Raw genomic sequence first — 25,708 nt, 5'->3', positions numbered from 1 at the left:
TGTTGACTTTTAACTTGTTTGAGTATATGAGAGTATTCTGAGTTTGGTGCTGTGTGCTCCCTGTCAGTGTTCTACATGTTATTGATATTTTAGTTTCGGAAAACATGATTTATTGTGTTTTAATATGTTGTTGTTGACTTTTAACTTGTTTGAGTATATGAGAGTATTCTGAGTTTGGTGCGGTGTGCTCCCTGTCAGTGTTCCACATGTTATTGATATTTTAGTCCGGGAAAACATTATTTTTTGACTTTTTATTGTATTTGTTTAGTATCTGAAAGTAATACATTTCTTAGGTTGGTGCTTTGTGTCGCCTGTCTTTTGTTTCTTAGTTGTTTTAGTCTTTCGTGAAATCTGATGAGACCTTTCCAAATTATTTAAAGTTTGTTTTTATGTTGTGCAGTTACACTGCTGTCATGGGTAAAGGGGTTGGCCAATTAAAAACATGTCTAACATCGACGTATTATAGTGTTTCGTCGGTCTGTACCAAAAATGGATCATAATAATCAATAGTTTATATAAAAATTTGTTCTAAAAGCTCTTATTTTTTCGATTTTTTGAATGAGTAAATTCCTATCATAAGGTCTAAGAAATTTACGTATTTGTCTATTTAGTAAAAAAGCATATTAGTAAAAATGTTTCTTTGTAACATTTCTTTCTTTCAGTTTGGGTTTAATGTTTTTTTTGTAAAAGAAGTTGCTATATAAACATATGAGTTGGTATTTTAGTTGTTTTCTATTGGTTTTGTTTCGTTGGAATATAGCTTTTCTTATTTTTATTGGGGGAGGGCAAGGACTACTGTTCAGTTATATTAAAAACATGTATGATTGCCAATGTATTGTCATTATGAAACACCCATGCAACCACGTATCCCATATTGCATGATAGGACCCTAAGCCAACAAAGTCTAAATGACGTAGTTTAATCTAAGTAAAAGTTATGTCTGTATCTACAAAAGTAAATGCTGTTCGTTATTATAAGCTAAAGCTCAGATAGTGAAGATGTTTTATTTTCTTAAAGTTGGCCTTTATTGACGTCCTTACAACCCTTATTGTTTGACAACATAAAGTAAATTTTCCATTTCAAATGTAGTTTAAGGTTTGACGATAAAGCATGGCTTTTCATTAGTGGCATACACGTAACTATGTTTGCTTCCAGTGTCATAAATTTAATACGATCTTGTTACTATAACTCTTGTCGTATTTGTTGTCTTTGTTATATGTAAACGTCGTAGACTTTTCCTTATCTGTGTCCTGAACTGATCACTTAAGGCAAAATATATCCAAAAATTACAGGCATAACCAAGACACAACAGGAAGTTGTGAATACGGACGGATAAATGATCAATATCCTCCGGAATAACAATCTGGTCGGTCAGAAATCTGTGAAAGTCGAAGGCGAAAAATATGGCCCCAGGTAACTCGACAATTAGGAATATTCCAACAATTAATGTTATCATTATTGTCAACCGACGCTTCCGCCGATGTTGTTCTGCTGTTGCCATAGACACTTTATTACTTACTAAACTTCGAACTAAATATATAGTAGAAAATGTTATAACAAAACATGGTATAATCTGGATAACAATACATCTTGTCATATAATAGTACATATGATAATGTTTCAATGTTCCACCGCTCAACCAAGAGGCATGGCGAAACAAGCAGTAGTCTGGGTCTTTTGTATAGTCTTTACAGCTCGATGAATCGACATCTGCGGCGCGGGAAAACTCGAAGACTACATAATTCGGAGAGAATATTGCAAATCCAACTATGTATATAATAACTGTAGCCCAGTACGACATTGTTTTTGTAAAAATTCTCCTAGACCGGAAAGGAAAAGCCACAATGCTAAACTTTTGTATGCCTAGAAATGCGGTCAGATATACGGACACTGTATGAAAGGAAACTCCCAGGTTCTGAAGCAGCATATATACCGAGCATAAAGGATATGGAAGTACTTTATTGACATTATCACTTGTAAAGTAAAAATACGGATGTAAAACGTTAGCAAATAGTGACGACATCGAGTCCGATACAGCTAAACCAATCAAAATGATTGTTGTTGGCGACCGTAGGACTTTACTGGTAAATATACATATCACAAATAGATTGGTACAAACTGTCATCAATGTGACAATCGGACTTAGAACAACTTCCCAAAGTATGCTGACGTCACGGGAAAAATACCCATATTCACATGTGAGGTTGGTATCACTTACACTGCTGTATAAATCTGAACTATGACTGCTGTTTTGCAGTACAACTAAATCCTCGTAATGCATTGTAGTGTATATACGACTTAATTGTCACAGTATTTTGAGTGAAGAGATCGTCGCATAGAATTCAATATAACTGTTTTCCTCTTTAATAGTTCACTTATATATTATTCTCATCAGAGATTTTGTGCAACCATCGTACTTGTTTAATTGGCTTTTTCTTCTAAGTAGAAACTCTCAGAAGAACGTTCTCTCTGAAAAAAAAGAAGATAAAACATGATGAATGGTTTTAGGTCAGACTCATCAAGATATTCACTATTCTTCTTAATAGACAGGAATAATTAGAAGCACAGACTTTGATGACCAGAATCTTTTTATCACATTGCCATTTATCTTTGTAGCAATGTGTTCATCCATAGAAACTAGGTAGTTCATCATTGAAACAGACGGATGATGACCCGGATGTAATACACACATCCAAATTCGGTGATAAAAGAGAGGATTGGATGCAAAAAGTTGGATTAAAACAATTTGGAGAAACTGAATCTTTAGTGTATAAAAATTATCAACTTGTATTACTTTTAAACAAAGCTTCAGGATTGGTTTTATTGCTTTGCTTTGTTTGTTTTATTTTATTTATTTTTTTGTCTTGCAAAAGTACGAATATTTTTATCATTACTATGCATGATGTTCAATCGAATTATATTCCATCACTAAATTACGTTTGGTCTCAAGTAAGAAGTCTCGTCAGTGGCTGCCTCTTATCACATATTAGTCGTTTTTATGTCATTTTTTTTAAAGTCATTAAACTCTCTGGGTTTTTTTATTCACACTTTCTATAGACTCTGGATGATTTACAGGTTTACGTCTACATGTTCTACAGGAGATGTGGATCATTTGTTGATTTATTGTGAATTGTCTTTGAAAGTCTGTCTATTTTAAGGGGGGATCGGTTTTATTCATAGTAATAAATTTGTACCTCAAAATTTAATTGTGTGTTGGTGGCTCTGCCACAGGGATTGTGTATGCGTCTAGTGCAGTGGGGGTTTAATACTCAAACATTGCCGCTGGCTAACTCACTTGTGGGTGAAAAGAGAGTCGAGTGCGTAAATCTCTCCTGCCAGTACAAAGCCTCTACACTGTTCAAGACTTCTACAGTGCCTCCCCGCGACAGCACACGGTAACTAGGTACATGACCTAGGCATTATCTGTAGAGGATCTCGGAGCAGCAAGGGCCCTAGAAATGCAGTGTGTAGGCCCACCGGCGTGTGGACATGCCCTAGCACTCATTAACCTTGCCCCAGCTATGAGTTAAATAGCATCACTGCCTTGTGATTTGATTTTTGAATCAAAGGCTATGGAAGTAAATCCAGACAGAAAATCCAGGTAGATGGAACTCGTTAGCAACAGCAATCGTCTAAGGGATGGAATCCCCTACAGAAAAGCCACAGGTCCTCCGCCATTGCCGGTCTCAAGCACGGATGAGAAAGGGAGGAGAGTTATGCATAGGGCCAGCACCCCTATCATGTAAAAAAAAACCTACGCTACGGAAACCACACTAGTAAATCAAAATAACTTCACCGGTACTCAAGGAGACATTCATCAGACTATTGATGGAATGACTGTTATTAGTGAAAGCAGAGATGAAGCTAATAACACGAGAAATGGACTTCTGAGGCCAAAATCCCTACTTAGAGTGGGTGGATGGAATGTCCGCACCATGTACGAAGTAGGAAAAACTGCGCAAATTGAAAAAGAAATGTTGAACTATAACATCGATATACTGGGCATAAGTGAATGCAGGTGGACAGGTTATGGGTCAGTTATAACAACAAATGGACAGAAGATAGTTTACTCTGGGAGAAAAGATAATATCCATAGAGAAGGTGTAGCCATCATAATGAATAAGCAAGCAAGTAAAGCTCTTATAGAATGGAAACCTATAGATGAGAGAATAATAACAGCTAGATTCCACTCAAAATATGTTAAACTTACTCTGAGTCAATGCTATGCACCAACTAATGAAGCAGACATTGAAACTAAAACCGACTTCTATGAAAAGCTCAGAAGTGTAATGGAAGGAGTACATGCCCATGATGTTGTACTGGTTAATGGAGACTTAAATGCCAAAGTAGGTAATGACAATATCGGAGTGGAGAGAATAATGGGTAACAACGGATGTGGAACTTGTAATGAAAACGGAAACCTGCTGATTGAATTTTGTGGACTAAATGATCTGGTTATTGGTGGTACACTGTTCCAGCACAAAGAGATACATAAACTTACATGGACATCGCCAAACAGGAGAGACAAAAATCAAATTGACCATCTAATGATAAATGGCAGATAGCGGCACTCACTGAATGATGTATCTGTAAAAAGAGGGGCAGACTGTGGAAGTGACCACTTCCTGGTGATTGGCAAAATTAAATTGAAACTCAAGAAAGCTCCGAAGATAAACGAGCTGAGCAGGAAAACATTTGATCTGCAGAGACTGAAGGACAACAAAATAAGACAAAAATTTAATACTGAAATAAAAAACAGATACCAAGTACTCCGTGAAATTGATGACAATAATGAAAACATGGGTGAAAACATAACTGAAATTTGGGATAACATCAAGGACATTTATACTAAAACAGCTGAGAAAGTATTGGGGTTAAAGAACAGAAAAAGAAAACAGTGGCTGTCAGACAAGACTTGGGAAAACATCAAGGAAAGGAAAGCCATAAAAATGAAACTTAATGCATCTAAATCTAACAGATTGAAAACCAAATTGCAATCAGATTATAGAGATAAAGACAAAGAAGTTAAAAAAAGGGGCAAAGAATGATAGGAGAAACTATGTGGAAGAACTTGCAAATGAAGCTGAAGAAGCGTCAAAGCGTGGAGAGCTCAGTGTAGTTTATAAAATCACCAGACAGCTCTGTGGAAAGTCCAGGAATAATGATGCACCAGTACTATCCAAAGAGGGGAAGCTACTAACTACAGACAAGGAAAAGTTAGATCGTTGGGCAGAACACTTTAAAACTATCCTAAATAGGGCGGAAACCAACAATGATATACCAGACATTCAACCGTTTGGAGATGCACTTGAAATAGACACAGAAGCTGTATGCAAAGATGAGATCCAAAAGGCAATAAGACAACTGAAAAATGGTAAAGCACCAGGCATAGATAACATCAGTGCAGAACTACTAAAATCAGACATACAATCAACAAGTGAGATACTTCATTATCTATTTACGAGCATATGGATAGATGAAGAAATACCAACTGAATGGGACAAAGGAATCATTATAAAACTGCAAAAGAAAGGAGATCTGAAACTCTGCAACAACTGGCGAGGAATATCACTACTTTCAATTCCTAGTAAAGTATTCCTTAGAGTCATCAAGAATAGAATAACTGATTCCATTAACAGTAAGCTGCGTGAAGAACAGGCAGGTTTTAGAAATAACAGAGGCTGCATAGACCATCTATTTACCCTCCGAAACATCATAGAACAATCCATAGAGTGGCAGAACAAAATAGTTCTAAACTTCATTGACTTCCAAAGAGCATTTGATAGTGTTATAAGAGAATATATTTGGGACATACTAAGAGCATATGGAGTACCACCGAAAATAATCAAGCTGATAAAGATATTCTACGACAAGTATGAATGTAGTGTATTACACAATGGACAGCTTTCTGATTGGTTCTCGGTGGATACAGGCGTCAGACAAGGATGCGTAATCTCTCCACTTCTCTTCTTAATAGTTGTTGATTGGTGTATGAGATCAACCTTAGGAAATGGAAACACTGGGATAAGATGGACACTCAACTCCTTTCTTGAAGATTTAGACTTTGCAGATGACATTTGCTTACTATCCAGCAACAGAGTACAAATGCAAAAGAAAACATCAAAACTGAACACTATGTCAAACAAACTGGGGCTCAAAATAAACATAGAGAAAACGAAAGTCATGTCTGTCAACGACCAATCAAATAAAATCCCAATAAAGATTGGAGCCGTAAACATCGAGGAAATAGAAGACTTTACATACCTAGGCAGTGTAATAAGCAGTGATAATGGGACCACCAAAGACATCAAAGCAAGACTGAGTAAGGCTAGAACATCCTTTTGTCTACTCAGGCCAATCTGGAAATCGTCATCCCTTGCAAGAAACACAAAACTCAAAATATACAACAGCAATGTCAAATCTGTACTGCTTTATGGATCAGAATGTTGGAGAATTATACAAACTGACTTCAACAAACTGGCCGCATTCCACAATACCTGCTTAACAAGAATATGCAAAATCTTTTGGCCAAACAAAATATCCAACCAGGAACTATTCAAACTGACAGCACAAAGAGACATAAGGGACGAAATAAAAACAAGAAGATGGAAATGGATAGGCCATGTCCTAAGAAAGGAACCAGCAAACATCGCTAAAGTGTCACTGAGGTGGACTCCAACTGGTAAGAGGAAAAGGGGGAGACCTAAAGAAACATGGAGAAGAACAGTGGAAAGCGAGATGAAGGAGGTTGGGATGTCTTGGCGAGAAGTAGAGAAGAAAGCACAAGACAGAGTGTTATGGAGAGAGCTAGTGTCGGCCTTATGTGCATCAAAGCACGAAGAGGATTAAGTAAGTAAGTAAGTAAAAATTTAATTCATCTCTTTATTTTTGTGTGTGATCTATTGTCCTGTCAAATGCCTTCGTAATTTGTGTTAACCTTTTATCTCTAATTATGTATAGGGCCCAATCGGTCGAAGACCTACAGTTATCAAAGTCTGCGTCACAAATTGATTCACCTCTTTAACTTTAAAACATGTTTGAGTTCAGTGATGATTCTGCACAACTACCAGAATGTGAGTCGTGTACAAGGGGGGAAAATGACAGCGAACGGGCACAACTATATTGGAACTTTTGGTCCTCATTGCTCTTCAACTTGTGTTTTGGCTTTCGAACTTTTTGTATCTGAACGTCACTAGTTAGTCTTGACGTGTGTAGACAAGACGCGCATCCAGCGTATTAAATTATAAACCTGGTACCTTTTGATAGCTATTATGCGTGTGTTTCTCTGTCTTATATGTTTTTCTGATTTATTTGTATTGTAGTCCTGTCATGTAATGTTGTCATTTTCATGTTATATTTAACATTGTCATCAAAGCGGGAGGTTTGGCTACCCACAAATACCAGGTTCGACGCATCATTTTTCTTTAACTATCCTGTACAAGGTCAGGAAAATGGTCATCGAATTATATTTGTTTCTGTGGGTGTTACATTTTAGTGGCGTAATTCTCTTCTTATATTTGATGTGTTTCTTTATTTTGTAATCTGGATTTGGTTTTTTTTTCCTTCGAATTTATGAATTTTGAATAGCGGTATACTACAGTTACCTTTATTCATAGAACACTGCTATATTTCTTAATACTTTAACATATCAGTATTTACATTACAAAATGGTAGGTATCAGGTAAAATACCTATCTCAGGTCTGCTTATACTTATTTCCGTTATTAAGCAGTTTTCATTCTTATTAAAGATCCATGGCTGCATTTAAGTCATCAAGTAAATTGAAAAGAAAATATTTAATTGAAGTAACAAATGACACAAATGCACTCGAACGCGATGGAAATTTCATCATTTGTTCATTATTTTCTCGGTAGTAATAAGCTTTCAGGTATTTACCTTTTTTGTTAGAGATTACTATCGTTAATAGTTTTAATTCAACCCGGAAACAGCTAGACGATTTCTTGAAACAAAGAAAAAAGCGTAAAATAGAACTTCAATAATTACAATATACAGCTATAGTAATAATGAGGAGAAAATAATCCGACAGTTTTTCTAGGATGTCATGTTGTTTTAATGATTCGTTGATTTTGGTCATTGATCGGTGTACTGTGGTGATTGCTTGTCTCCTTGTGTCTCATCATGTCAGATTAAGGGTTTACCTCATTAGAATTATACTGCAGTATTAGCATGAAAAGCTTATTGTTTCAGATCAGTTCATCACTTGACCTTATTATTTCATCTGATATCATTGCTGTTTATCCGATATAGTTTGATTGGGTTATTTTGCAGACGTTTATTTTGTACAGTATTTAATTTCTATTTACTGTCCAGAATGTACTGATTTTTATATAAACATATCGATAAAAAAAAAAAGAACACTGCTGTTTTTTGTTACAATAGCAAACATAAGAAACGTGTACAATTTTAAACGAGACACTATAGAAATTCATAACACTAGAAAGGTATCCAACTTAACAAGCTAAAAATAAAGCTTTGTCATAACTAGCCAGACACCAAAAGTATTTGACCAATTGTTAACAAACGGAAAAATAAAAGGAAAGTAAAAGATACTGAACTGAGGACAACCTCTTGCATTTTTTACCAATTTAACTTGATCAGAACTAAAGCACATCCTAAAAATTATTAAGAATGTATTATTTGATGCGTTTGCACTTTTGATTTTGCCATTTGTTGTGGATTTTCTGTTTTGAATTTGGAGTAATTTTACTTTATATCTATAGAATGTCGTTTATTTTACATCCAAATTGCATAATTGAATCGTTTTAAGAATTTTGTCAAGAAGTGTGGCCAGTTTGTTTCTGATGATCCATGATCCATGATTATTGTTGTCCCGTCATAAAACACACAACTAAATTCGTAACCTCGCTGTTTATTTGTATCCGTCTTTTGGCCATCGGTTGATAAGAATGACAAGCAATATTCCTATTATAATAATGGTTCTCAAATAAACAGTGATCTATAGGTTGTGATTGAACATTCGGTATAAGATTATGTTCAATTAATGAGGGATAAATTTAGTAAGACTGTCTTTACTGGATTGATTTCCTTTGACAACATCATTTGATAGTCCTTAAGAGATTGGCCTATGACAGCATATACTATTTTTTATCTTGCTCACGAGAACAATAAAGTTTTAATTGAATCGTAAATAAATTATAACCACTGAACTAATTATAATTTACAAAAAATATATATGACCATAGGACCTTTATTATTATTTTACACCAAAAAGAAATCAGATAGTATTTTTTATCTTTTCATTTTTGTCTATTGGTAATGCTTTAAATCATAACGTTTCATTAGAATATTGATACAATATGCATTATAGAAGACGGGTATATGTCAATGAGACAGCAACCTGACGACACAAACACTTTACAGACATCGAGAGTTCAGAGTATGATTTTCAACAATAGATTGTATATAGATATAGGAAGATGTGGTGTGAGTGCCAATGAGACAACTCTCCATCCAAATAACAATTTAAAAATTAAACCATTATAGGTTAAAGTACGGCCTGTAGCCTATATAATAATCAGAGTTCTGATAAGCCTTGGCCTGAGTCTGAAAAAACAATGTTATTAAATTTAGCCGAGACTATCAACAACAAAAAATCTTATGACAAAACAGTAAGATACAAAATCAACTAAAGTTGACGCTGATCCTGACTTTTGAAGTTATTAGAAAAAAAACTAGTAGATTAGAAATCCAAACAATGACGATCAAGTGATACAAGTCATTAGTTTCATGCATCTTTGAAAAAAAATATTGAAATCTTATCTACATGTTGACTGTTTGTTTATCTACATAGATACTTTAAAAGTTTTGTTATTGGTACTTTGTTTTTGTATACGAAAACTGTACAATAAATACCCTTACTTTTACTAAGATAAACCCACTCGTCTTGACATAATTCTTGTTCTTTTTGTCTAGATAGTTATTTAGTAATTACGAGGGAAGGCCATTAAATTGATGAGATGATCCTTCCCTAATATCCCTATTCCAATAAGCCTGAACAATCTTTGTATTTCACGTTATATTAAAAAACACTTATTGAAGTAATTATCTGTCAACGGACCACGATGTGAATTGCACTTGCTCCCCTCAGTTAAAGAAAGAAGTAGACACATTATTACTAACAGGATATCACAGCCTTATTTTTATAGTTCTGTTGTTTAAAAAGCTCGTAAATTTATAAACGATCCCTGTGAACTTAAACATCATTTGCATATTGTGAAGGTTATCAATTTAACATTACAGCAAGACATTTGAACATCAATTGTGAGTTGGACGTGATTTGTATCAACTGTTCGTGCAAAACCGGGCATTTAAACCCAACCTTAAACTGAGCAACACAAACCCATCCTGAAACCGAACAGTTTAAACCAATCTTAAAACTTTGCAACACAAACCAAACGAAACACGAGGTGATCTTAGGTACTGTGGAAGGATGGGCATGTCGTGTTCCAAATGCGACGCTATCGTATTTCCGATTGACCGAAACTGCGTTATGCTACATCTCAAATAGAATTCTGCATAAATATCAATAACTAAATTCATAATGCACAAATACTAGTAGTTCATAATCAGACTTAAATGTTTAATTGAAGATTTTTTTCTGTAATAAGGAATGATTCATGTCATTACTAACCACATATGGTAAACTTTAATGAATAATAACAAACTTCCTTACGTAAAACAGATTGTTACTCAAGACAAGTAATCCTACGATTGCATTGCACGTCAAGTTATTAATCGCTTTGACGTAAAACTAAAGCTTTTGTTTGCTTTTTCTATTTAAGATATCTAGAAAGGATTAATAGAAATAAAGCTATAATTTTGTAGGAACAAAGGTTTAACCAAGAGTAGTCAAAACGAGCACACGAACCACTTGAAATAATTTACTAAACTATTTTGTTTGTAAAGACGCATTGTTATAGTTTTAAAATTGATAACTTATTTAAAAGTTTGTAGGAGTATATGTAGATTACAACAAATATCATGAGAAAACTAAGACATCCATCTTTGCTAGCCAAGGGTTACAATCCATTCCCGTTCTCTGTAACGGAGTGGATCGAAAGCCTTGGCTAGCGAGGATGCGATACGTCTTGCTAACTGTTCTCATAACGAAGCGTTCTGGAATTCTTATTTCTCTTTCAATATCGTCTGTAGTCAAATTGTCATACCAGATGTCTCGCCAATGTCTATTGAATATAAGTATGACAACGTACGTAGTTATCAGATTGTGGGAAACTAATTCATCAAATCGATAACCACTTGTTTGAACTCAAAACCTTTCGATTACTTTTCATTTGAATGATCTGTCTTCATCAGATATATTTTCTCTTTTTCATTGATTTCATTTATAATGATTTCTCTTTCCTTCCTTTATTTATTATCATTTATTGGGGGATGCACACAGACTAAAGAATAAAAATGTGTGATCACAAGAAGTGAAATATGTCTCACTCTCAGATTTATGGCAATTTCAATAATTGAAAACATCCGTTTCTGTCACCACTACTATGCATATGTTCATTTGATTGCGATTATTAAAGGTAGTTACGTCATTGCGTGATCGCCTCGAGAACTTACTGTCATGGGTTCGATCCAGTTGGGATCAAACAAGACTTTAAAATGCGTCCGTGCCTCTTATTAAAACAGACACTTAAATTTATTAGTCAGTTCGATGTCAGAATGATATGCATATGCTGATGGTTAAATATCGTTATGTCGCACATAAAATTTGGACTCGGCTCATCGGTTAGCATGTAATGTTTATTGGTCGTTATGGTTATGAATCTAGTAGAATCTTGGTGTATAAATGCATGGTTTACGCTAGAGGAAGAGTTAGGCAGATTTAGACGTTTGGCGGGGAAATTAGCGGCAGGGTCGAAAGTTATAGGGGTGATCGTAAGGGACTCTCTATGTTCGGTATCGGAGACAGTTAGAGAACACCCCTATCCGTAAAATAGTATATTCGCCCTGGGGTATATAAGAGAGTGAGAAACGGCACTCGAGGCTGTCAGTTGGCTGTCGATGAGCTGTCATCCTCCAACTGAGTGTACGTCGGATATATTAAGTGCTAGAAGAGCCTTGATATTCAGAGGACACTTCGTACTGGGTACAGAGTGGACGTACACGTTGACAGGATCGACATAGCAGACTGTCCCACTCGGAGGACAGGCTGTACCAGCCCGTACTGTCTGGTAGTGACAGGTTGTCCCACTCGGAGGACAAGTTGTTCCAGCCCGCACTGTCTGATAGTGACAGGTTGTCCCACTCGGAGGACAAGTTGTATCATACCTCTCTGTTTTGTATTGACAGACTGTCCCATTCGGAGGACAAGCTGTACCAGCTATACTGTCTCTAAGTGACACATCGTCCCATCTTGAGGACAGGCTGGTTTATTGTATTATATTTGTATATTATATAATTGTTCGTTGTAACTTTGTATCGGCAAAGAGCCCGTGTATATATTTTGGTTCATTGTGGATTGTGCATAATTTAGATAGTTGTAGTTTTTAGCATTACCGTATTGTTTGTGGACAACTTGGATCCAAGTATTGACTGGAACGGACGTTTGGGATATAAACGCCTGGTTACACGTTACATATTTGGTGGCAGCGGTGGGATTCAAGTTGTCTATCAAAATATATTATTTGATTGATTGATCGTTATTTAATGTGTTTTCAGTATTGATTTAAAAAATCAAAGTGAATCAACTGAAAGGCATAGTTGTAAGTCACGGCTTAAGTGTAACACGAGTGTATTATTTAATATAAATTGTTTTATTTTGATTACACTGTACTGCAATAAATATGTCAAATATTGACGATCAGATTGCTGAAATAAGTAGGCAAATACAGTCGCTTAGTGAAAGCATAATACAACATGGACAAGGTTTAATATCATCTACACCTAAAGAGCAGGGTGTACGTCCAATGGTTGTTAAAGATAAAGTTAGATATTTCAATCATAAGCAGGAATTAACGAAAAATCAAAGTACTGCTCATACTGTTTGCTCTTGTTCGAATGAAATTAAAATCAAACCATCAAAATATGATGGCAGTACTTCTTGGATGGATTACTTAGCACACTTTGAGATGTGTTGCCTAGTTAATATGTGGTCTGAACACCAGAGAGGTTTGTACTTGGCCGTGTCACTGATTGGACAGGCTCAAGCAGTCCTTGGTGATTTACCAAAGGAAAAGAGACAAATATTTTCAGACCTAGTATATGCACTGGAGGAACGCTTTGCTCCATCTTGTCAAACTGAACTGTATCGTGTACAATTTAAGGAATGTCGACAAAAAGCAAGCGAGACTTTGCCGGCGTTAGGTCAGTCAGTTCGAAGACTGTCTAATATGGCCTACCCGACTGCTCCGTTAGAATTAAGGGACACGCTCGCCAAAGAACAGTTTATAGATGCACTAGTAGACTCCGAAATGAGACTGAGAATTAAACAGTCACGTCCAAAAGGTCTAAACGATGCTATACGGTTGGCAGTTGAGCTTGAAGCGTATAACACGGCTGAGAGCAAAACACTGAACAGTATAGGTCATTTACGACAGACTACTAGTGACGAACGGACAGACACACCTGATAGTCCCGACACGACTGTTTCTATGGGACAAATGGCGATATGGATGCAGACGATTGAGAATAATTTACTGGCCATAACAAATGAGATTAAAGATTTAAAGTCCCAAAGAAAGTTCCAACGGGGGAAGATAGATAACACACACAGTAAAGGGAAAAGGGGTGGCCCTTGTTTTAATTGTGGAGAAATAGGACATTTCGCGAGAGATTGTCTCCATAATATTCAGATACCAAGTACGAAGGGAACAAATAAGAATGATTTTATTACGGAAGGTACGGTTAAAACACTAAAGTATGAACTTACGTCTCCAAATAATGACAAAGACGCTGTTGTTTCAGCATCAGCGGATGCAGGAATGTTTGTCGAGTTGAACATTCAAGATGTACCAGCCACGTTTGTGGTTGATACTGGGGCTACACTCACTTTGGTCTCTTCAAGAGTGTATGATTTAATGTCTGACTTGTGTAGGCCACATTTGAGTGAAACTAGTTCACAGATTAAGTCCGTCAGTGACAAGTATCTAAGTCATCGAGGTAAAGGTAGTTTTAAAATTGATTTTGGTAAAGAGAAGTTTATATTAGAGGCCGTTGTAACTGACCTACAAGTCGATGGTATTCTAGGTTTAGACTTCATGAAGAAAAATAAGTGTCTGATTGACGTGTCTGCTACCGTATTACACATCGATAACGTTAAGGTCCCCCTATGTGTTCAAGGTACCAAAATTAGAAATACTGATGTTCGTAGAAAATCTTGTCGGTTAACATCAGACACCCAGTCAAAGACGGACCGTGATTGTTCTAAGAGAGAACAAAGTCAGGTAAACCTAGTTACAAGTCAGATGCCAGACATGGGTAAAAACTTGACTTTAAATGAGTTACAGTCAAATGACTCGGACCTTAAACTTGTTAAGCGGTGGTTGACAGAGGGTCAAAGGCCACAGTACAATGAGGTATCAAGTAAGGGATATTCTCTAAGGTCATTATGGAGTCAGTTTGGTTGTTTAGAAGTCCATCGTGATTTAATAGTTAGACGCCACATGGACCGTGAACTGAACGTTGTGAAATTACATCCGGTAATTCCAATGTCTGAGCGTAAGCAAGTTTTACAATGCTGTCATGAGACAAAGTGTGCAGGTCACCTAGGTATACATAAAACTATAGAGAAAATACATCAGTCCTTCTATTGGCCTGGTTTGCAATCCGACGTTAGGATGTATGTTGCTGGTTGCAATCAGTGTACTAGGAGAAAACGCCAAATGAAAAGGAAGCGTGTCTCATTAAGATTAGAGGAGGACAGTGGTCGTCACCAGAGTAAGAGACCAGCCTGTATAACTTATTATGTAAATAAGTAAAATTCCTATTGTGTATAAATTTTGTTGAATTATATTTAGTGATTTTGAATGTATCATGCGGGACGCATGTAGATTGAGGCGTGGGTTATGTAATGTTTATTGGTCGTTATGGTTATGAATCTAGTAGAATCTTGGTGTATAAATGCATGGTTTACGCTAGAGGAAGAGTTAGGCAGATTTAGACGTTTGGCGGGGAAATTAGCGGCAGGGTCGAAAGTTATAGGGGTGATCGTAAGGGACTCTCTATGTTCGGTATCGGAGACAGTTAGAGAACACCCCTATCCGTAAAATAGTATATTCGCCCTGGGGTATATAAGAGAGTGAGAAACGGCACTCGAGGCTGTCAGTTGGCTGTCGATGAGCTGTCATCCTCCAACTGAGTGTACGTCGGATATATTAAGTGCTAGAAGAGCCTTGATATTCAGAGGACACTTCGTACTGGGTACAGAGTGGACGTACACGTTGACAGGATCGACATAGCAGACTGTCCCACTCGGAGGACAGGCTGTACCAGCCCGTACTGTCTGGTAGTGACAGGTTGTCCCACTCGGAGGACAAGTTGTTCCAGCCCGCACTGTCTGATAGTGACAGGTTGTCCCACTCGGAGGACAAGTTGTATCATACCTCTCTGTTTTGTATTGACAGACTGTCCCATTCGGAGGACAAGCTGTACCAGCTATACTGTCTCTAAGTGACACATCGTCCCATCTTGAGGACAGGCTGGTTTATTGTATTATATTTGTATATTATATAATTGTTCGTTGTAACTTTGTATCGGCAAAGAGCCCGTGTATATATTTTGGTTCATTGTGGATTGTGCATAATTTAGATAGTTGTAGTTTTTAGCATTACCGTATTGTTTGTGGACAACTTGGATCCAAGTATTGACTGGAACGGACGTTTGGGATATAAACGCCTGGTTACACGTTACAAGCATACTAAATGGTTTTAGTCATGAATATGAATACTTATAAAAAAGAAGATGTGGTATGATTGCCAATGAGACAACTATCCACAAAAGACCAAAAGGACAGAAACATTAACAACTATAGGTCACCGTACGGCCTTCAACAATGAGCACAGCCCATACCGCATAGTCAGCTATAAAAGGCCCCGATAAGACAATGTCAAACAATTCAAAGTCATGTATAACATTATACTACTGGAGTGATTTATCCCTGTTAAATTAATTCTGTTGATTGTGTTACATAAATACAGTGGATATGAGCCCATACTCCATCTGAAGGATAATAAATTAATCATACTGAAATATAGACACTCCAGTATAATATAATTGTTATCGGAACTTCTCTGAGGATATGTGTTCATATTTTAGGTACACATTTTGTTTTTTGCATGGATTCTTGTCTTGCCTTGACATAGTTACGGATCTTATTTAATTATTGGACTCTACTTGTTTTGCATTTGAATTGATGCCCGTCCTTATATCTATTGGAAACACGTATTCAACTGCACTGGTTTTGATTTTGAAAAAGTACTGGTAGTCTTTATTTATTAAATAATCGTCTATTATTGTACTGATCTTGTCATTTAATAGATACTTGCCCTTTTTATTTATTTATACTCCTATCTTTGACTTAACAGGTTATGGGATCGGTAGGATACGTTAATGTCTTTCACTGGGTATTTATTGGGAAATAGCCTTCTCTTGTCAGTTATGACGGTCTGTGTACTTTGATTTTTTTTTATTTCATTGTCTTAATGGTTCTCTTCTCTTGTATGCGTTCAGTTTGCATTCAAACTATTGTTATGTCCTCTGAGTTTGATTGGGGATGGGGCTCATTTTGTGGTCGATAACATTGATCGACCAATAATGCAGAAATAACATTTAACCATACTGTATCGGCCTGTTATAGTTATCATCAAAAACAGCAAATATAGATTATCAATTGCATAGTATGAAGAGGTTAAACACTAATATACAGTTAATGTTTGAACAAGCATGATGTTATTAATTGCAAGAAATGAAATATCTTGCTTTGAATGTGTCCGTCCGGAAATGAAATATTTGCACGTGATGATTTTCCTACAATAATCATTTATTAACGCGTTTCAAGGAGCAATATCTGCTTTTTAGTAATCTTTTTATCAGACATTTTAACCTAATATTACATGTCTTAGTTTATTTTTGTATTTCGTTCATCAACGAAGTAATCGATAAGATTAAAACCATATCCGGTGCAGATCATTGTCAAATAAATATTGAACAGAAATTATAAAAGATATTACACCGGCTTATCAGTGCACAGAATGGCATACTCTTGTTACTTAATTAATTGCTATAAGGATCAAAACCTAAAAGGGAGGTGAAACCAAAAAAATAAAATGGGTTAATTTCATCACGTATGTCGTTTTACTCACTTTGATGCAGTCATTTTGATGCAAAATAAACAGAGCAGAATTACAAGATGTGTTTTCCATAAACGTATTTTTTTTTTTGTCTGTGTTGTATCTATGAAAATAGGTTTTTATATCTATTAATATTAGCAAAAACTATGTTGCTTATCATATAGATAAGTTTTACGTAAAACGGCAATCTCTTTGGGAATTTTGAAAACAAACAGATCATTTTGAAAACCATATTTATGCTTTTCCAATGAAATGCGCGTTTTGTTATATTCGCTTTTAATTAAGTTATTGAAATTATGAGGAACTGATATAGCTGTAATATGTTATAGTAATTAGTAATCCCGATATTTGTACCGGATACATGATTTGTAATATATCCTCCTAAATATTTTGTTGATAATTCACAAATTCAACTCCCTCATGTAAAGTTCATCTTATATTTATTTGACATTTCTTTTTAGTTCCCATTTAGTAATGTATCTTATGATGTTTCTACGTTCGTATACATTCCCGACGATCATTGTTTGGTTTGTGAGCGATCCTGATGATGGTTAATCCTTAAAAGCGATTTGGACGTGCTAAATTTTATAAACTGTTATTTTCATTCTAAGTGACTTTCAGTGAGTACCAACTACTTCTATTTAAGTCAACACTAAGAATCGTCTGAATAAAGTAATGAAGTACGGATTCTATAGGTCTTTATAACATATGATAACAAACATTGCTGCAACTTTTATGATATTCACAAAAATTTGGAACAAATTACAAAATTAGCTGATAATAACCAATATTTCTTCTCGTGACTTTTTCTTTCTTGCTAGTGCAGTCCACCAATAACGATTCGTACGGAGGGGAATAGTTTTTTGCTGTTGAGATAATCCTTATGATGTAAAATTCAGTTATTTATTCTCGTTTATTTCTTACCCTGGAGACGAGTTTCAATTATTGGAGATAAACACATGTAGGGTGACATTAAAAATTACAATATGCGATTTATATTCCTTATCTATATTTTTTTTAATCACAATACGTAAATAAAATATATCTATGATGGTAAATTAACTTTTAAATTACATTCATTACTAAAACAGGTAACTGTTTGAGTGTTTCCATCTGCCAAACCGTAATTCGAAGGAAATTTCCGTAAAACATCTGAATGAACACGTTAGAATTCTTTTTTAACAATTGTCTTAAATTAATTGAATTCTAACCATTTAAATAGTCACATCTTAATTGCTCTTGTTCGTAACTATCACAGTTTTCTGACTTTATTACTCTCTGACGACCTTTTTAATGACTAAAACAGTAAGTCCAAGTATTTTCTATGAAATATTGATTCGCGAAAAGGGACAGATAATGTACTTAATGCATTGACGATCATTAGTACATTGTCGAGATCTTAGTTACAAATACATATTTTAAAACTCAAGTGAGCAAAGGGAGAACGATAGCATTTTTTTTTCTCTCGAAAAATTGATACAAGTAACAATATGCATCAATGTATATATAAAAGGAATACATGTATACAGTATCAGATATGTAAGAAACTACGTGTATCAAGATACAATCTTTAGAGTATCAAGCATTTTTGATGACGTCAGGCTATGGCTGATATATTCATGGGTTGGTTTTTTTTAAATATATTATATTTGGAGAAATCCATGAGAAATATGCTTATTTTACTGTTAAAGACATTATAAAAAAGAGGATTTGATATGATTGCCATTGAAACTACTCTTCGCAAGAGACCAAATGACAAAGACATAAACAGTTTAGTTTCAGTGGACTGAATTTATTCTTTATTGATGAATTTTAAAGAGTTATGGTAAATATATTATTCATGCAGCCAATCCGTATTTTAAAATAGCCAACTTCAACCTCATACTATTATTTTATTGTGAAGTTCTCTTTAAAGGGTATTCGTGATTCTCTGTGACTTTTTTTAATATTTATATTGGCTCTATGTTGCTCAGATTAATGTCGTTCTGTTTCTAACTATGACATATTTTTCCATCGGGTAATGCATTATATCATTTGTTAGAAAACCTTACCAGTGATATATGCAATTTATTGATACCTTTAGCATTTGTTCCTTTGAGGATTTCAGTTTATTTCAACGCTAGGAACCGTCTTGAGCTTAAAAGTTAATCAATCAAGACATTAAAGTCAAAATGGGCAAAGCAAAATGAATAATAAATTGCCTTTGCGTATCATAATGACGTACGCCATCGCATATTATTTAATTTCATATTACTACATTGTAGATATGTAGGAATACTTAATAAACACATTAAAGATACTAATCGAAAACAGTTAATAATAGAAATAAAGAATAGCGAACGAAGCCAGTTTCAAAATCAAGTTCAAAGTTTATATTTCCACAGTCTGTCCACGTGATATATTTAGAACGTTATTCTGTTGTCTTAAAATTTAACTCTTATGCAATTAACTAGCACTGTATGTTTGTCGTTTCGCCATACTAAAAAACTTCTTGTAAATAGATTAAACTGAGGGAAAACAACAACTTTTCATTAAACACCTGAGTCTACATATGCACCTGCTTTTGATAGGAAATATCTACCTTTCGGTTGTATTTTTCTATCGGAAGTTTTATACTTTGTATAAATATCAAATGGTATTTATTTTACGCAATAAATAAGCACCTGTAAGCATAACTTTAAAATGAACATTTATTTGAAATTGTGCTATATACACGACACATCCCTAAAGATATAATAACACATAACTAGCATTAAAACGTCGTTATCGAAATTCAGAGAAAAGCTCTAGGACTGACTTTCAACGAAACGTCTTGAGGCAGGTTCGTGAATTATACATATGGCTCATAAAGTACAAACATCATATCTTACTGTCTGGATACCATCGTCTTGATGGTCACCTGAGTTGGTCGCTTGTCTCACGTGCAGAAGGTCAAGGTTATAATTCTAGGCATGTTGAAACCAAAAACTTTAAAATTGGTTTTTGCCGTTTCTCCTCCAACCATTTAGAAATAAATATGTGCTTTCAAAGTTTGCAAATTTAAAATGAAGGTATCATGTATCTTAATAATATTGAAAACTGTTCTTCATTACCACAAATTAATATGATAATCAAATTTACATATATTCGTTATAATCTACATGTCATTAACAATGTTCGAAAAACGACTTTTTACAATCATTACGTAATGTTGCGTTTATGATGATCACATTATTCATACGTTTGATGAAATTTCCAGAGCAAGAGTTCATTGACATCATGTAGTTTTTTTTCAAGTAAAACTTCATTCACTCTGAACGATTAAGATACAAATGCAACAGTTAGTCAAGGAAGGTGTGAATACTTGTGCTTTACACGTTATGATTCTACCAATATTTAGATCCCAGTACAGACGATGCAAAACTTGGTTACTTAATAACACATCAAAACTATAAGGTATCTTCATCATGATCAATTACAAATTCATTCAAATAAATAAAACTGATTCCTGTTATACGTTTATAAGAGTCACACATCAAAAATACCGATGCCCTATATTCTTTAATTTATGCTTTCGTATGTATGCATGTCCGTCCAACGATTTAAATGAAAAGGATATAATTTCAATAATTCTCTGTACCCGACCATTTTTGAAAATGCCCAACAAAATATAAAGTGCTTAGATTTTAAGAACAATCTTTGTTTATACTTCCTGAACAAACTGCAGTGTTAAAATTGATATAAATTGTCAACCTGTGAACATTTGCATAAAGATGCAAGCGGGGCTCAAACTGACAGTTAGCTTTTAGCTGTTTTATCATTTTGAATTCGTTAACATTTTGTCGTGTCGAGGCCTTTCATAGCCGAATTGAAGTATGACTTTTATGCATTGTAAATAACTGAAGGTGGCAGATAGTTGCTTGCACCCATGTCAGTTGATAAGTAGTTGTCTCATGATGGCAACTATGACACATTCCCTATTTTATAAAAACAATGATGTTGAGATAGTTTGATTGTATATGCTATTACACTTTAACCATAGCAAGTACATCAAAGTCGTCCATGTATCATAAATAAAGACGAACCATATACAATGTATATAAAGTAGCAATAGCAAATCTGAAATTGTATGCATTTGACAGTTGGAGCTCACAGACAGCGGCTGTACGAAATGATTCACTCAAAATAGAAATTTGAAATGTAGACGGAATAAAATCATACAGCTTTATGTAACTATGCTATGATAAAGTTGAAATAAAGTTTCCCCGTTTTCTGTCGACAAATGAAATCATTAATGAGTATACAGAGAAGAGTACACAATCATTTCAGAAACACAATTAACTCAGTAATATCACACGACACAGTTATGAGTATATACCGTAGCAAAAAATAAAAGTTAGCTAAATTTGCTGATACAAAAATTATATTTTCACTCTGCGTAGGTTTAGCAGAAGAGTATATTAATTATGAGCTAGCTCTTTCTATTTAAATCAGAGCCAAAGCAATCGGAATCAAATGAACTCTAGACAAAGGGAGAATAGTTGTGTCGACGTAGCGAGCATCTCTGCTATGTATGCCTCACCTGAATTGATTTTTTAGACGCACACAGCAGAAGGTATTAATGCTGGGACCATGATAAACTGATCAGCTCATTTGGATATACATTGATTTTGATAGGTCCGAGAACACAATTAATTCGTAGTGCATTTCTTTTAGAACATAAATGAAAATAAAAAAAATCCCACCTGCGCTTTCTCAAAGAAACTTTTACAGTGTGTTGTGTGTACTTTTGGGACAAATTATATCAAATTTATAGAAAACTTCATCGCCTCTAACTCAAAATATGGACAATTTTATGTTTAGGGCGTCTTGAAATCTTTTGACAGCTTCCGAAGTGCTCATTTTCAACCTTTTTCAGCTGGACCAAATCACTACTTTCCTTTAAAATTCTGGACCCAAATTTTTTTACAGTGTAATTTCATCCCCCTACTTGCGATTTGAGGCATTGAACATGGAGAAATAAATTTGGAAGGGGTATAAAAATTAATGGCAAGTAACCCACTGTCAACACTAGGGACTAAATTTGTAAAATCAATGGACGACAATGGTGGTCTCGGACCATATGATAGGGTTGAAATGTTAAAAAAACGCAACTTAATGACATGTCTTTGAGTAGTTGCAATCAAGAATAAAAATACGTAAGTAAAATCTCTATAACAAGAAGAGGTCCAGTTATATCTAAATAACTTAAATACACAAGTGTATGGGTAGTTGATAACAGGAAAACTTACAAAGTCACAGAAGTCGTAGTGTAAAGTTTTAAAAAATGCAAGTTTAAGAACATGTCAGCTAGCAGTTATACACAACTAGTGTTATAAAATTGCACATTGTCTGTTGTAATCTTAACCAAATTTTAAAATATATTTACTGATATCTGACCATTTCAACATTTTTCTCAACCTTGCCGTGGAAAACTTGTTTTCATTTCTTACTTTCGCATCGCGATAGGTGTAAGGTAAGTGAATTAACATTACAAACTGTTTCTGAAATTCGTTTAGTCTAAGGGTGTGATAAAACACATTTATCTCTTTTCTATTTACTATGGGTTTTGGGTTTTTTTATTATTTTTTTCGCTTGTTATCTTCACCCACTTTCATCAACTTAAGATTCGATACGAAATTATAGAGCTTATGTTTTATTTCATACAGGTTGATTTTTGGTGGATATTTCCTTACAATGTTGTTTCTTAACCAAGGGTGTTTCAAAGTAAACCTTGATGTAAATGGGCATATGTAATGTTAAATTATACATAAGCATCAGTAACTGTCAGACAATACAAAATAAAAAGTATCTTCGAAAGCCGACATGACTTCCCTCTTTGTAGAGGAATATTTGTATTACAGAATTAAATGATGTCTGTCTCACAGAATTAAATGAACAAACATTTGTGATTCTAATTTGAAAGATGTAAAGATATTGTAACATACTTTCTGTAAAAAGTTCTATAGACTGTACAATATATAAATATTATATGAATTAACATATTGTTTTATATATTTGATATACTTCAAAATTTCAGACTATGCATGTACGAAAATAATGATTCTCATGTATCTCTATACGAATTAAATAATGTTCATATATTAAACAAAGAGATGTCTGGTATGCTGGTAATACTAGTCTTATTATGAAGTAAAAATAATTATTGGTTTAAATAATCGTAAAAGAAAATTTTATTATTTTAACTTTTGAATGTGTCCTAGGATATTTCTAAAATGTATATTTACAAAAATTAGCTTTTTAATACATAGAGAAGAACTTTTTGTTCGTGTACAACCACTTTATTCAATCAGGCATTTTAATTATACAAAATAAAACGCAGCTGTTTTCTACATATATAATTTGTCAACTTACCCATGATAATTTTGCTCAAAATCCGTAGAATATTACTTTTAATATTCTTCCAACCTGTAGAATACAATAGCACACCATCAGCTGTACATTCCTCTAATACAAACAAGTGTCTGAAAATTTTATAGAAATCTTTATTAATTAGTCACTCATATTAAAGCCTCTACTGAATAGTAATGTGTACAGATCTCCGATAGTATTTATACCTGTTTGTACAGTAGAGAAATGAGCACTGAATAGCAACAAGCACATATTTGCTATACGATAGTATGTATACCTGTTTAAACAGTAAACAAATAAGCAACTGATCAAGATATTGTCAACAATGATCCATCAATAATCGATCGTACATTATTCGCTACAAAGTTCTCTTTCTGTCGAGTTTGCTTTTATAGTAATAATAACATGCAAAGGGATGCTAAGTTATTTAAACTTTCTTTGTCTTTATTCATTTTATTTTTTTGCTATCTTTTATAACTTTGGAATAATAAAGTAAATGCACATTCTCTTAAATACAACAACTATTTTGAGAAAATACAGTTAATTTAAAAGATGGAAACATAAATGTCGAGTTATATTGAATGGCATGTCTATTAGTTAAAAGTGATTTAAATTGTTTTTGACCATGAAGGCATTCTGAAGGCGGTAATACGTTTGCTTGCGTAGGAAGAATACGAAAAGTTGTTGTTTCTTTTTTTATTTGATATAAGAAGTATGAAAAAGAAATATACCTAAAGAATGACAATATCGAGAAAACTGTACAATCAATCAATATATGAAAAACCAACTTAAATGGAAAGTAATCGCGATGGATAAAATTGTTATAGGGCGTCAAACTTTATAAGATATAGTCTAGAGTTCTTTGTTAAAAATGCGCGAGTGTACCTGTTTAAACTGCACCAGCATTGTTAATGGAGAAATTGGTTTCTTAACAGAAGAAAATCCTGTTATATGTCTTTTGTGTTTTCCTATCATCTGTCTTATCTGTTCGGACAGTTTGTTAAGTCGCCTACGTATAAGCTTATTAACAAAACAATACTGGCTTCATATGGGTCCAAATAATAAATGAAATGATCAGACGAATTTACTTAAAAAGATTCAACAACAAAAAGTTCATTCGGAAATAGTTTAGGATAAAAGTTCATTCGGAAATAGTTTAGGATAATCTTCATTAACTGGTTTGTAATTCCCTCGTGTCAGAAAAGAGTACGGAATGTTTATAGATTAATGCATAATTTCCTATTGAATTCTTTTTATCAAAGCTTATAGTAAATTTGTTGCAGTCCTTTAATTTCTTCTTTCAGTAGTCCTTTGATGTTTTAACTTTATACATTTTTTCTATGATGTAAAATTATAATATGGTCACCGACTGCGTTATTACGGTATACGTCTATCAAAGTTGTGAACTCGGTTAACATATACCAAAGCATGTCAAAATCAACGTCATCGAGTTATATATATACCGTAAAATTTTTAACGGGTTTCCCACCTACAAGGTAACGGATTGCTTTGGTTTTAATATACAAAAAAAACAGAGTTGGCGACCATATGATTATTTCATATCATATTAGTTTAGAAAGATCTACGAGGTAAAACATTTAGAAAATATGTTTTTAAAGTAAAATCCTGAATGTTTTGGTCGATTTCATGTTCTTCCTATACAAATATTCGCCTGTTTTGAAAGAATGCAATCAGTAATATTTAAAAAAAAAAAAAAAAAAAAAAGCGATAAATGAATTGCATATCCGATTTTTTTTTTATATAATTCAAGGAGCCCAAGTTATATGCAAAATTATACCAAAAGCTACCACATTAAACGTGTACTGTACCTTATCATTAAAAGTGATGAGGTGTAACGTTAGAGCGCGTTTAGGGTCCGTCAGAAATGTGTTCTCTCTGTTTCCAGAAACTTTGTATAAAAATGAGAGGTATGCTTAGCACGACAACGCGTGAAATTTTGTTCTGATTTGCCTG

The 25,708-nt window shown here is 34.3% G+C and overlaps 2 protein-coding genes across 2 annotated transcripts; one reads left to right on the top strand and one right to left on the bottom strand.

Moving 5' to 3' along the window:
• Positions 1 to 841: 841 nt before the first annotated feature.
• LOC134711440 (P2Y purinoceptor 4-like) lies at positions 842 to 23,981 on the bottom strand. The gene is made up of 2 exons (XM_063572034.1): positions 23,738 to 23,981; positions 842 to 2,469 (listed from the first exon to the last, which is right to left on the bottom strand). Exon 2 carries the CDS (start codon positions 2,279 to 2,281, stop codon positions 1,166 to 1,168), a length of 1,116 nt encoding a protein of 371 aa, XP_063428104.1. The 5' UTR covers positions 2,282 to 2,469; positions 23,738 to 23,981; the 3' UTR covers positions 842 to 1,165.
• Positions 3,834 to 4,565, top strand: LOC134705398 (craniofacial development protein 2-like). Its single transcript, XM_063564140.1, has one exon. The coding sequence runs from the start codon at positions 3,834 to 3,836 to the stop codon at positions 4,563 to 4,565; it is 732 nt and encodes a 243-aa protein (XP_063420210.1).
• Positions 23,982 to 25,708: the final 1,727 nt, after the last annotated feature.

The sequence above is a fragment of the Mytilus trossulus genome, chromosome 1 (genome assembly GCF_036588685.1).
Source record: "Mytilus trossulus isolate FHL-02 chromosome 1, PNRI_Mtr1.1.1.hap1, whole genome shotgun sequence".
Lineage (NCBI taxonomy): Eukaryota > Metazoa > Mollusca > Bivalvia > Mytilida > Mytilidae > Mytilus > Mytilus trossulus.
The sequence above is the reverse complement of the archived record's forward strand: the minus strand, read 5'-3'. Positions and strand labels throughout refer to the sequence as shown.

Excerpts from the sequence above, each read along its gene's own strand:
- LOC134705398 (XM_063564140.1), top strand. The coding sequence starts at position 3,834 with ATGACTGTTATTAGTGAAAGCAGAGATGAAGCTAATAACACGAGAAAT.
- LOC134711440 (XM_063572034.1), bottom strand. The coding sequence starts at position 2,281 with ATGCATTACGAGGATTTAGTTGTACTGCAAAACAGCAGTCATAGTTCA.